At 39.0% G+C, this 13,767-nt stretch overlaps 1 protein-coding gene across 1 annotated transcript in view; it reads right to left on the bottom strand.

Annotated features, from left to right (window-relative positions):
* Positions 1-13,767, bottom strand: part of PAICS (phosphoribosylaminoimidazole carboxylase and phosphoribosylaminoimidazolesuccinocarboxamide synthase) — a 28,063-nt gene that overhangs the window by 12,138 nt on the left and 2,158 nt on the right. Inside the window, exons 2-3 of the mRNA XM_039249043.1 lie at positions 11,382-11,579; positions 1,189-1,367 (exon numbers count right to left, since the gene is read on the bottom strand). Coding sequence (XP_039104974.1) covers positions 1,189-1,367; positions 11,382-11,579 — 377 coding nt within the window. The remainder of the gene's footprint in view (positions 1-1,188; positions 1,368-11,381; positions 11,580-13,767) is intronic.

Here is a 13,767-nt window from a genome sequence, read left to right as displayed (position 1 = left end):
CTGTTTATTTATTGGCGTGCCTGGGTGGGCTCAGTCCGTTAAGTGTCTGACTTTGGCTCAGGTCATAATCTCACGGCTTAGGAGTTCGAGCCACGCAGTGGGTTCTGTGGTGACATCTCAGCACCTGAAGCCTGCTTCAGATTCTGTGTCTCCCTCTCTCTCTGCCCCTCCCCTGCTTGCTCTCTCTCTCAAAAAATGAATAAAGAGTGTGAGCAGGGGAGGAGCAGAGAGAGAGGAAGATAGAGGATCTGAGCAGGCTCTGCACTGACAGCAGAGAGCCTGAACTCATGAACCATGAGATTATGACCTGAGCCAAAGTCGGACGCTTAACCGACTGAGCCACCCAGGTGCCCCTCAGTGTAACATTTTTGAACAGTTAACTAAAATCGCCTCTCAGTCTTTTGGCCCAAATCAAGTGTAATCAGTGAACTAATTACCTTAAAATGTTTACATTATGGTTATAAGAAAAATCAAAAATTCATAAAATAAAACTTTCATGTGAAATTGGGACACTTAGAATAAAATGAAAATCTCTTTTTACTTGTCTTTATATGAAGTCTTTTGAATTATCTAATAATAACCCTGCATTCGAGCCCTACATTGGGCTCTGTGCTAACAGCTAGCTCAGCCTGGAGCCTGCTTCAGATTCTGTATCTCCCTCTCTCTCTCTCAAAAATAAATACAACATTAAAAAAGTTACACTGACATTACTTCTGATGTTGGAACTATGCTTAACACCATAAAGAAAGATGGAAAGAGAAAAGCAGTTTCAATACAGAAAACAAATACAAATTTATAACCACTAATTACTACATCTTTATGTTTTCGCTTGTAGAGACATTGGTAATAGTTTTTTCTGTATTTGAATATAAAAAGATCTCTTGTGTTAGCCTTTACTTCAAACTTTTCAACAAAAATTTTAAGTTTCTGAATTGTTACTTTTCTTCCAGGTAACTTTATTCATTTTGGTAGCAAACTTGAACCAAAGTAAGATTAAGTAGAGTTTCACAAATGTTTTCTTTTAAAAATCTGATTTATCATTGCTAACAGAAGTGTATGTTATTGACATATATTTCTGTAATAACAACTGCAATATCGAAAGCTTTAATGATGGTTAAATCTTCTGATTTTGAAATTGTTAAGTTTGTTGCTATGTTATAGTAAGACACAGAAATATAAAATAATTACCTTGAAAAACATCTCCACTTTAGGTGGGTAAAACTTATATCCTTCCTTGACACCAGGATTTCGTTTGAGGAAAGAACCAGTAGCTATTCTTCTGCAAACCCATTCAATTGGAATCATTTCACACTTAGGCGCAATGAAAGCTGTCTCCCCACATTTTCTGGTGAAAGCAGTTTTGATACCTATACATTGATAAAAATTTTTTTAAAAAGCATTAAATTTGTGTGTGTGTGTGTGTTTTAATGTTTTATTTATTTCTGAGGGGGGGGGGAGCGCGAGTGCGTGAGCAAGGGAGGGTCAGAGAGAGAGGGAGACACAGAATCTGAAACAGGCTCCAGGCTCTGAGCTGGCAGTCAGCACAGAACCCGACATGGGGCTTGAGCCCATGAACCATGAGATCATGACTTAAACCAAAGTCGGACACTCAACTGACTGAGCCACCCAGGTGCCCCTTAAATTTGTGTTTAAAAAGGTAGATTTGAGGGGCGCCTGGGTGGTTCAGTCAGTTAAGTGTCTGAGTTTGGATCAGGTCATGATCTCATGGTTCATGGGTTCAAGCACCGCATTGGGCTCTGATAGCTTGGAGCCTGCTTCATATTCTGTCTCCTTCTCTCTCTGCCCCTCTCCCGCTCACGCTCTGTCTCACTCTGTCAAAAAATAAATAAATGTAGGGGCGCCTGGGTGGCTCAGTTGGTTAAGCATCCGACTTCGGCTCAGGTCATGATCTCACGGTTCGTGGGTTCAAGCCTCGCGTTGGGCTCTGTGCCGACAGCTCAGAGCCTGGAGCCTGTTTCAGATTCTGTGTCTCCCTCTCTCTGACCATCCCCTGCTCACACTGTCTCTCTCTCTCTCAGAAATAAATAAAAGCATTAAAAAATTAAAAGAAAGTAAATAAATGTAAAAAAAATTTTTTAAATAAAAGGTAGATGTGAGGCATAATAAAACTCTGTTTATACAAAACAAAATGAAACAAAAACTCTATCTAGCCAAATGCGTTACCCCTAAATGTAATTAAAGAAATTTTTTTTAATGTTCATTTCTTTTTGAGAGAGACACACACAGAATCCAAAGCAGGCTCCAGACTCTGAACCATCAGCACAGAGCCCGACATGGGGCTCAAACCCACAAACCATGAGATCATGACCTGAGTAGAAGTTGAACGCCAAACTGACTAAGCCACATAGGCACCCCCCCTTAAATGTAGTTTTTTTAAAAGTCAAAGTAGGAAAACAAAATTATTAATATGGCTTTCTTAATACTTATCAAATTTTTAGCAATATTTTAATGTTGCATGGCAAAGTATATAGTGGATCAGAAGATCTGGGTCTCAGAGTCTTTACCATTCAGTCATTCATACATTCAAAAATTACTTATTGAGCAACTTCTCTGCTACTGCTTACCTAACTGCATTAGGCATATAACTCATCTAAGTGGTACTAATTATCTTTAAATCAGATTTGTTTATAAGATTCTCATATTTGATAGTCCAGTATTACATGGGCCTTATAAAATATCAACCTATGGAATGCCTGGGTGGCTCAGTAAGTTAAGCACCCAACTTCAGACCAGCTCTTGATCTCGTGGTTCATGGGTTTGAGCCCTATCAATGGGCTCTGTGCTAACATCTCAGAGCCTGGAGCCTGCTTTGGATTCTGTGTCTCCCTCTCTCTCTGCTCCTCTCCTGCTTACATTCTGTCTCTCTCTCTCTCTCTCTCAAAAACAAACATTTAAAAAAATATATCAACCTACTTTTCACAATCAGATATAGCCCTACATTCGGGATAGCCCTTTTCTTTTAATGTCTGAAGAAAATAATCCCTAAAAAAAAAAGTATCCAATAGGTAGCAGCAGGAACTGTGGCCAATGTGGCCAGGAGCAAAGAAAACATTTGTTCTTCCTTTCCCCTCTCTTTTACTCAAACTGTTAGTAGAAAACTAAGATAAAGAGCTAACTTGTGAGGGGGGCTATTTTATTTGGGGGCCTTGGAAAATAACCTAATACTAGTAACAATATATTATGAACCATATAATTGATCAACTCCACTTTTAGGTATTCCAGGTACTAACACTGCAGTGTGACGATGAGCATTAACCTATACATGTTTCCAGGAGATATTTTAATCATGTTAATGCTACAGTATTACTTTGTGCTACCATGTAATAACACTTCTAGAAATAGCAGTATAGAAAAGAATTGAAAGCAGGGACTCAAATCGATACTTGTACACCAAAGTTCACAACAGCATAATTCACAATAGCCGAAAGGGGAAAACAACTCTTAACAGACATCAACAGATGAATACATAACCAAAATTCAGTCATTTTAAAAAGAAATAAAATGGGGCGCCTGGGTGGCTTAGTCGGTTAAGCATCCGACTTCCGCTTAGGTCACGATCTCGCAGTTCGTGGGTTCGAGCCCCGCCTCGGGCTCTGTGCTGACTGCCAGCTCAGAGCCTGGAGCCTGTTTCAGAGTCTGTGTCTCCCTCTCTCTCTGACCCTCCCCTGCTCACGCTGTCTCTCTCTCTCTCCTAGAAATAAATAAAAATATTAAAAAAAAAAGATAAAAAGAAATAAAATTCTGATACATGCTACATGAGTAAACCTTGAAAACATTATGCTAAGTGAAGTAAAAGACAAATATTATGTAACTCGACTTATATAAGGTACCTAAAAAATGCAGATTCATAATCAGAAAGTAGAATAAAGATTACCAGGAGCTGGGAAGGGAGAATGGAGAGTTTTGTTTAATGGGTCATAGTTTTTAAGAATAAAAAAGTTCTAAAAACAGGAAACTGAATGTACTTAATGTCATAGAATTTACACTTTAAAATAGTTAATAGGAGAGACACCTGGCTTGCTTAGTCAGTAGAGCATGTAACTCCTGATCTCAGGGTTGTGAGTTCAAGCCCCATGTTGGCTGTAAAGATTACTTAAAAATAAAGTCTTAAAAATGGTTAGATGATAAATTGTTGTGTATCTTTAACCACAATTTAAATGTTTATTTTTGAGAGAGAGAGAGAGAGAGAGAACAGAGTACAAGCAGGGGAGGGACAGAGAGAAAGGGAGACACAATCTGAAGCAGGCTCCAAGCTGTCAGCACGGAGCTAATGTGGGGCTCAACCTCACAAACCACAAAATCACGGCCTGGGTCAAAGTTGGATGCTTAATTGATGAGCCACCCAGCCACCCCTTAATTTTTTAAGTAAGCTCTACACCCAACATGAGGCCTGAACTCAGGGCACTGAAATCAAGAGTACATGGTCTACTAACTGGGCCAGCCAGACCCTCCACCACAATTTAATTTTAAAAAGTAGCAAGACCTACTTTAGATCAGTCATTATAAATTTGTTTTCATTTGTTTAATCCTCATAACACCTGAGAAGGTAGGTAATAGGGACAAACATCCAAAAATATAGATAAGGACAGAGGCATAATATTATATCAGCTAGTACTAAATAAAGTAGGGTTTCCAATCAACACTATTTCAACTCTGTGGGCTACCCACTTAACCACTATGCTATATTGCCTCTCCAAGAAGTGTTATTACATCACAGCACAAGGTAATACTATAGCATTAACATGAATTGAGACAGCTTCTGGAAACCTGCATGGGTGTAACATAATAACGCTCATCTTCAGGTTGTAATGTTAGTACCTCCAATTCCAACCTAATCCTCTAAGATCAATTTTTTCTCCTCAGAAAAAAAATAAAAAAATCTTTCATCATATGTATAAACGTATAAACTATAAACACACATACATATATCCATACATGAAAGGAACCAATATATATGGAAGTCTTGCACTGTGCTAAAAGTGTTTTATGTGTTATTTATTTAACCATACATAAAATTTTTCAAGTAGGTGTTATTACATTTATAAAGTTTTTTCAGGTAGGTATTATTGCATTTTTATAGTGAAAGAAACAAAGGCTCAAAGAAGTTAAGTAATTTGATAAGCTAGGTCATGTTGCCAATCAGATACGGTGCCTGAAACAGTCTCAAAACCTGTACTGTTCAAAACCTGTATTCCCTCCATGCTTGACCAATACAATTCGACTGAAATAGGGAATTGTAATATGCTACATAAACAGGAACTCTGGGAAAGAATAATCTCTAACGATCATTTTAACTTTTAAAATGATTGGGTTCATGCTCATGAACAGGCAGATGATTTAAGTCACTCCTTAACTTGAGGTAGTAACTACATGCCTGGCTTCAAGAGTTTTTCCTTTTTAGATCTGCTAATCATTAGTCATATTTGTTGTCTACCAAGCTTGAAAGACTAGTGTCCAAATCTATCATTTAAACATAAACAATTGTTACTTTTACTCAGAGGAAAATCCTTTCCTCACATTTAAGAGAACTGAAGGCACAACAATCAATTTAAGGTAATAAATAATCTTATACAGAAAAAAATGTTTTTTCAAAAAAAAATCAATTTAGATATTTGCTTCTAGTACACATCATCTTAGCAAATTTCATGACTGCATGGAATGAGAAAAAGAACTCCCACCATGTAGCAAATGTCACTTCATACTCTGAATTAAAATGTCTGTGTCTGGGGCGCCTGGGTGGCTTAGTCAGTTAAGCGTCCGACTTTCTCTTGGGTCATGATCTCGCAGTTCGTGGGTTCGAGCCCCGCGTCGGGCTCTGTGCTGACTGCCAGCTCAGAGCCTGGAGCCTGTTTCAGCCTGTGACTCCCTCTCTCTCCGACCCTCTCCTGCTTACGCTGTCTGTCTCTCTCTCTCCCCTAAAAATAAATAAAACATTAAAAAAAAAATTTTTTTTAAATAAAAAAAATAAAATAAGATGTCAGCCTGTGACTCCCCCTCTCTCTGACCCTCCCCTGCTCATGCTGTCTGTCTCTCTCTCTCTCCTAAAAATAAATAAAACATTTAAAAAAAAAAAATTTAAAAAATAAAAAAAATAAAATGTCTGTGTCTGACAACTAATCAGCCCACATATCTCTGGGGCCACCATGTATTAAGGCTGTCCATCTCCTCATCTGTGGTTTAGCAACTGCAAGACTTATACCTATGACTACTAACACAGCTAAATGTAATTACAGTAGGTTTCTGTGGGAGAACTGAGACTTTTAGGGTTAAGCTTTGATTTTTAAGTACTGAGACCAAACCCAGACATTTTATAACTCAGGTGTAGTATGTAGAATATTATTTCCATAGAGAAATAATATTACTTATATCTATTACTTGTACAGTATTTTACAGTCTACTTATGATTGATGATGAGAAAACTAGAATCCTGATTTAACTCCCATTTGGTGTCCTTCCCACTCTAATTTCTACCTTAATTAGAAATATAACCTTGCTTATAAAGAAAGTAATTAAAAAGATTTTTTAATGTTTATTTTTGAGAGAAACTGTGAGCAGGGGAGGGACAGAGAGAGAGGGAGACACAGAATCCGAAGCAGGCTCCAGGTTCTGAGCTATCAGCACAGAGCCTGAGGCGGGGCTCAAACGCACAGACCACAAGATCATAACCTGAGCTGAGGTCAGACACTGAACCAACTGAGCCACCCAGTTGCCCCTGAAAGCAATTTTAAGTAGACCACTGGGAGTCAACTAGACATACTATTTATTTACCTGTCAGTGAGTAAAAACTAGATAAGGCAACAGAACTCCAAATCTGTCCTCTAAAACAAATCTAAGGATTTTTTAAAACTTAAGTTTTCCTTAATATCAGAGTATATAAAACCTGAAAAATCATTTCCTAGAGCCAAATAAGTTTTAGTTATATTAAATGTGCCAAATACAGTAATTTATTTTTTTATGTATTTTTAAAATTTTTATGCTTATTTCTGAGAGAGAGAGAGAGAGAGACAGCATGAGCAGGGGAGGGTCAGAGAGAGGGAGATACAGAGTCCGAAACAGGCTCCAGCCTCTAAGCTAGCTGTCAGCACAGAGCCCAACACGGGGCTCGAACCCATAAACCATGAGATCATGACCTGAGTTGAAGCTGGACGCTTAACCAATTGAGCCAACCAGGTGCCCCCCAAATACAGTAATTTAAATGTAATTGTTAGAGTACTTCAGTGAGGGTAACAAACTTTTCCTTTTCAAATCCAAGACTTTCAAAGTTAAAACTGGGAAAGCCCTGGACAAAGAGAGACAACTTGGGTCACCTTAACTTACTTTTGGAAGAAAGTAAGAAAAGCGCACTCAATAGTCCCTTACTGAATAAGCAAAATCTTGGGCCTGTATTTACCTTGTTATTTGAGGGTTTATATGTATACACATACGTATTTGTGTATATATATTATATATGTATATACATAAATATACCTCTGTACCTACTGTGATTACTATGGGTACATAGGTGCTTTTTTTTTTTTTTTTTTTTTTTTTTTTTTTTTTTTTTTTTTTTTTTTTTTTTTTTTTTTTTTTTTTTTTTTTTTTTTTTTTTTTTTTTTTTTTTTTTAAACATTTATTCATTTTGAGAGAGAGGGAGGGAGAGATTCTCAAGCAGGCTATGTAATGACAGCAGCAAGCCCGATGTGGGGCCCTAATTCACAGTGGGCCATCAAGGTGCCCCCTGATTTTAGAAATTTTATTTTAAGGCTTCCTTTACTGGTGGTTTCTCAGTGACTGAGCAGGTTTCTATAGAAAGCATCAAACTAATTTTAGGTTCTTTTTGCAGTACAAATAAGTGGCCCATTTTTAAACTCCCAAGTTATCTCATTCTCTTATACATATATAAGTTCTAAAAAGTTGCTTAATACTACAAATTGTTGACAATTAAAAAATTAGCTTCTGGGGTTCCTGGGTGGCTTAGTTGGTTAAGTGTCCCAACTCTTGATTTCAGATCTGCTTTGGATCCTCTGTCCCCCTTTCACTGTTCCTCCTCAGCATGAGCGCACTCGCTCTCTCAATAAATATACATTAAAAAAAAAATCCTAAAATCATATTACTTAGGAAATCTGAGTGGTCCTTTAAATTTATAGCAACATAGGGGCACCTGGGTGGCTTAGTCGGTTAAGCGTCCAGCTTTCGCTTAGGTCATGATCTCATGTTCGTGGGTTCAAGCCCCGCCTCGGGCTCTGTGCTGACTGCCCAGCTCAAAGCCTGGAGCCTGTTTCAGTCTGTGACTCCCCCTCTCTCTGACCCTCCCCTGCTCACGCTGTCTCTCTCTCTCTCTCCTAGAAATCATAAATTAAAAAAAAAATTTTTTTAAATAAAAAAAATAAATAAATTTATAGCAACATAATCACTTTCAATGTATAGAAGGATTTATGGTGTGGGTGACAAATTACACTGGCAATTAAGTTTGTTCCTCACTAACTTAAAAACGTTCAGCCAAAAAGCATGAAAGAGGCAAAACTATTCAAGAACCCTTTCTGTACTGACAGAATTGAATTGACTTGAATCACCTTGTTATTTTGTGGAAGGCAGGTATATATATCTTGACTAAAAACAAAGTTATTAAATTCCCCTTTGGATTTAGAAAGATTAATTTAAGAGAAATTACAGATATACTATGATAGAAGAAGAGGATTCAATAGGCAGAGAGGGAAAGATTATGGCTTGAGGTCCCTGGGTGGGAAAAACATGTGTTTTGGAACAATGCTGGGAGTGTCTGACCAAAGCGAGCCCCCTCGGGTATTCAGTTCCTCTTAAGAATGCAACATACCCCGTCTACTCCCCCACAGGTTTCCCCTCCAGAATCTGACAAAAGACCTAAGTATGGCCATAGACCACCCTTCATACAATGGAAACGAGCCCATCAGAAAGAGATAACCCAGCACCTAAAACTAGCAAGCCAATAAGGGTAGAATCTGAGAAGGAACAAGGAGGAAGGGATAGGGGAGGTCTGACCAGATCCTTATAAAACAAGGATCCTTCCCTAGAATCCTCGGGCATTCATTTGCAGTCACTTTTGAATGTTCCCTCTCTGGAAAGAGAGCTTTCCTACTATTCTTACTTACTTTTTTTTTTTTTTTTTTTAATGTTTTTTAATTTATTTCTAGGAGAGAGAGAGAGAGAGAGCATGAGCAGGGGAGGGGCAGAGAGAGAGGGAGACACAGAATCTGAAACAGGCTCCAGGCTCTGAGCCAGCAGTCAGCACAGAGCCCGACGCGGGGCTCGAACCCATGAACCGCGAGATCATGACCTAAGCGAAAGTCGGACGCTCAACCGACTAAGCCACCCAGGCGCCCCTCCAATGCACCTAAAATTTTGTGGGATGTCGGAAACCTAAGCCTAAGCCCCAGTCCTGCAAGAGACCCAACCAAGACTCTANAGAGCCCGACGCGGGGCTCGAACCCATGAACCGCGAGATCATGACCTAAGTGAAAGTCGGACGCTTAACCGACTAAGCCACCCAGGCGCCCCTCTTACTTTCTAATCTTACACTCTAATAAGCTTTTGCCTGCTGCTCATTTTGTGTCCACCTCTTCATTCTTCGAAGAGGTGAGACAACAAATTCCAGGTATTGTGGTAAAAAAAAAACCTGCAACAATACCTTAAAGATAATGTGGTTTCGGTTCCAGACCACAATAAAGCAAATATTGCAATAAAGCAAATCAGATGAATTTTTCGGTTTCCCAGTGCATATACAAGTTGTATTTGTACTATACTGTTGTCTATTAAGTGTGCAATACTGTGATGTCTAAAAAATGTACATACCTTATTTAAAAAACACTTTATGGGGCTAGGGTGCCTGGGTGGCTTAGTTGGTTGAGTATCTAAATTTCAGCCTAGGTCATGATCTCAGTTTGTGAGTTCGGGCCCCACATCTGTGCTGTTACTGTAGAACCTGCTTAGGATTCTCTCTCAAAATAAATAAAATGCTTACTGGAAGCTCTAAGAAATGAAAGGGCAACTAGGGAATAAAAGGAGACAAAATTATTAAGATAGAACTGGGGTATTAAAAAACTAAGCTTTTCTTTTATAGGTAAGGAACCAGAGATTTCAAAGGCTGAGTGATCCTAGGTAATGAGGCCTCTTACATTGGAGGGGAAGAGCTCAAATCTTTTTTTAACTTTATTTATGTAATCTCTACAACCAATGGTGGGCTTGAACTCATGACCCTGAGATCAAGAGTCATACACTCTTTTGTCTGAGCCAGCCAGGTGCCCCATAAAAACCCAACTCTTTTATTAGCTGAGGTTTCATACACTATAGACAAATCAGCTGTTAACTGAATCCCTCCAGAAAAGCCCATTACCTTAATTCCCCCTTCTTTACTCCAAGTGCCCTCCATAGAAAGTTCTGATCTTAGTTTCTCTTTTTTAAAATTTTTAAAAAATGATTTATTTTTGAGAGAGACAGCGTGAGCAGGAGAGAGACAGAAAGAGAGGGAGACACAGAATCCAAAGACAGGTTTCAGGTTCCGAGCCAGCTATCAGCACAGAGCCTGATGCGGGGCTCGAACTCACAAACTGTGAGATCATGACCTGAGCCAAAGCTGGATGCTTAACCGACTGAGCCACCCAGGCGCCCCTGATCTTAATTTCATCCTTGAATAGATGCCTCTATAGGAAACAGTCTTCTTTCAGTTTTAGAGTATGAGGTATCCTTGGAGATCTTTGATCTAGTTCAAATTCCTCACTTGGGACAGGATGAGAAGGTGTGGTAGCACTTCAAACACTTCTCAGGGCTTTTGGGTGGAAAAGGGATTTAAAATTCTGTCTTATCTCCAAGAGGCAGAGCAAAAAGTAACTGCATAGAATTGCAAGTACTAAATTTCAACTCTCCAATACAATTGCCTAACACCAGAACAGGCCTCCTTCATAGAGAAGTCTCTCCTAGGAAGATATCCAGGAGAGAAAAGTTACAGAAAACCTATGTGTGCCAGAGAAAGACCACAGCAAACTGTTAAGATTCCTTAACTAAATGGCATTACTAATTCTAAGTTCAGTAAGTGTTACAGTGAAATTTAAGAGTTCCTGGTTTGATTTAACTAAGCTTATCTTGTGAGACATCCCCCAAAACATGTTGTTAATCCAAATACTGTCAACTCCCCATGAAAGAGATCAGTGTGCCCTGTGCGTGTGCACGCACACTCAAAAGGCAGGAGACTGTGCAGGGAGTCACCTACCTGCTTTCCTATAACAACTGAAAAATAAAACTAGTAGTCAACAAGCTATTAATCCAAATAATGTCATTTCCCCATGAAAAGGACCAGTACATGTGTGAGAAAGAACATAAACGTGGAGGCTATTGGGAGAGCCACTTACCTGCTTCCTGTAACAACTGAAAAATACAACTGGTAGTTTTATTTGAGATTGCAGCTTTTCCTTCCAGGTGATTCTTTCTGGCTGCATTTCCTGCTGTTATCTGGTCCTTGGACTGCAGGAGGACTTTTCCTGGACTGTCTAGCAATTCATAGACTTCTTTTGTTTTACCTTCATAGAGTTTTTTACCAATATTCAGCACTGTGGAAATAAAGCGGGAAACATCAGATTTAAGGGAAAAATTTCCTAACTGAAGACTGAATTATCTAGAATGATGAATCCAGGAACATACAAAGTGGTTAATAATTTTAATAAAAATTCATTCATCTGCATAGAACCTTATATGCTACAAAGTATTTTCACAGGCATCATATTTGATTCACCTAAATTTGTGAAAAATTGTAACTATGTAAATTACAACTGATCCTTGAATGATGTGGGGGTTAGGGTAAAAAAATCTGCATATAACTTTCACTCCCTCAAATCTTAATTAATAGCTTACTGTTGATCAGAATCCTTATTGATAACGTTAAATGCTTGAGTAACATGTATTTTGTATGTTCTATATGTATACCATATTATATTATATTATTCTTACAAGCTAGTAAACTAGAGAAAATAAAATTTTTTACGTTTGTTTATTTTGAGAGAAAGAGCACAAGCAGGGGAGGGGTAGAGAATCTCAAGCAGGCTCCAAACTCAGATCTTTCTGTAGTAGGCAAAATGGGAAAGTTCAGCCAGAAGGGTTTCTTGATTTTTAGTTAAAGTCCAGGGGGAGGCATCCCCACCCACTAAAGATAGCCCATTTCCTAGCACCTCTATTTCTTTTTTCAGTTCACAAGCACACACGTGAACATGGGAGAGGCTCAGAGAGAGAGAGAGAGAGAGAGAGAGAGAGAGAGAGAGAGAGAGAGAGAATATCCCAAGCAGGCTCCACACTGACAGCACATAGCTTGATGCAGGGCTTGATCTCACTGTGAGATCATGACCTAAGGTGAAATCAAGGTGTACACTTAACTGATAGAACCACCCAGGTGCCCCTGGCACTTGTATTTCTTAATCTTTCTTCCCTCCCACTGTTAATCCTTTCTCCACACTAACAGATGTAGAAAATTGTGAGGAAGTGAGGACAAGAGAATCTAATTTTGATGCAGGTCACAGACCTTTAAAAAAAAGTAGACTCTGGTCATTAGAAAGAATGATTTAGATGAAGATCAGGTAACACAAGTTTAAGGGCTTAAAATTTGCAAGGGAAGAAATCCTTCATGCTTCCAGAACATGGCACTCATTCTCAGTATTGGCATTTTTAAGTGTCCATGTGCCAGGTACACTAGGGATATAACAGTAAACAAGACAGAGTTCCTGTTTTCATGCAACCTGAGTCTGAAGGAAGCTGAAATTAAACAGGACACCATAATAAGTATGATGTGAGAAACAGACTACAGGATCACAGGTTCACAGCAGACCCACCTAACCTAGTCTAGACCTCAGAGAAGAAAGACTGGAACAAAGTAAAGATTAGGTTGCAATCTGAGGAAGGGTAAACACTTTAGCCAGAAGAGGGAAAGGGGCAGGTAGCGGTGGAGACGATGGGGTAAAGGAGTTCATGGCAGAATTTCAGTATGGTTGGAACACTGTGTGTGCATACACTGCTGTAGGTTAGTGGAAGGAGGGCAGCAGCTTAGAGTAGAAAAGAATGGCAGGAAATAAGACAAGAATTGGGCAGGAGTCAGAACACCAGTTAGGGGAGGTAACCATTAAACCAGTTACAATTCAGTGTAATAGCTCACACTGCAGGGTACCTAGAGGATGAATCCCCACCCTATTATAATGTCCTGACTCTCTGCCAAGGTTTAAAAGGCTCAAGATAGAGCCTCAGCCCAGTGCTCCAACTTCAAATTTCTTGATTCCCTTCCCAGAACTCTAACTTCCATAAATGAATTTCTATATCCCACTTTCAGGATTTTGACATGCTCTCTCTTGGCCCAAACAGTTTCCTTCCCTTGCATTTCACTATTCATTCGTCAGGCCTCATACATCATGTTGGTTAATATGTAGATTTCACCCTAAGGACAACCATGTGGCTTTTAAACACATCAGCAAAATCACAGATTTCTATATCAGAAAGATCATTATGGCTGCTGTGTGGAAAATGAAATGAGGAAGGGGTGGATGGACGAAAACAAAAGACTGAAAGACCAATTAGGACGCTGTTGCAGTAATGCAGCCCAAGAAGTGTCCTGGCCTAAGAAAAAAGCAGTGGTGAAAAGGCTCAAGGTATTTAAAAGGTAAAAGTTTTAAGAATCTCATTCAAGATGGGGATAAAAGAGGGGGAAAGTCAAGGGTGTTCCCTGGGTTAGCTACAAGGCAAAAGAAAGTTTTTAACTAC

Source organism: Hyaena hyaena, unplaced genomic scaffold, assembly GCF_003009895.1.
Source record: "Hyaena hyaena isolate Hyena2069 unplaced genomic scaffold, ASM300989v1 scaffold_329, whole genome shotgun sequence".
NCBI lineage: Eukaryota > Metazoa > Chordata > Mammalia > Carnivora > Hyaenidae > Hyaena > Hyaena hyaena.
The sequence above is the reverse complement of the archived record's forward strand: the minus strand, read 5'-3'. Positions and strand labels throughout refer to the sequence as shown.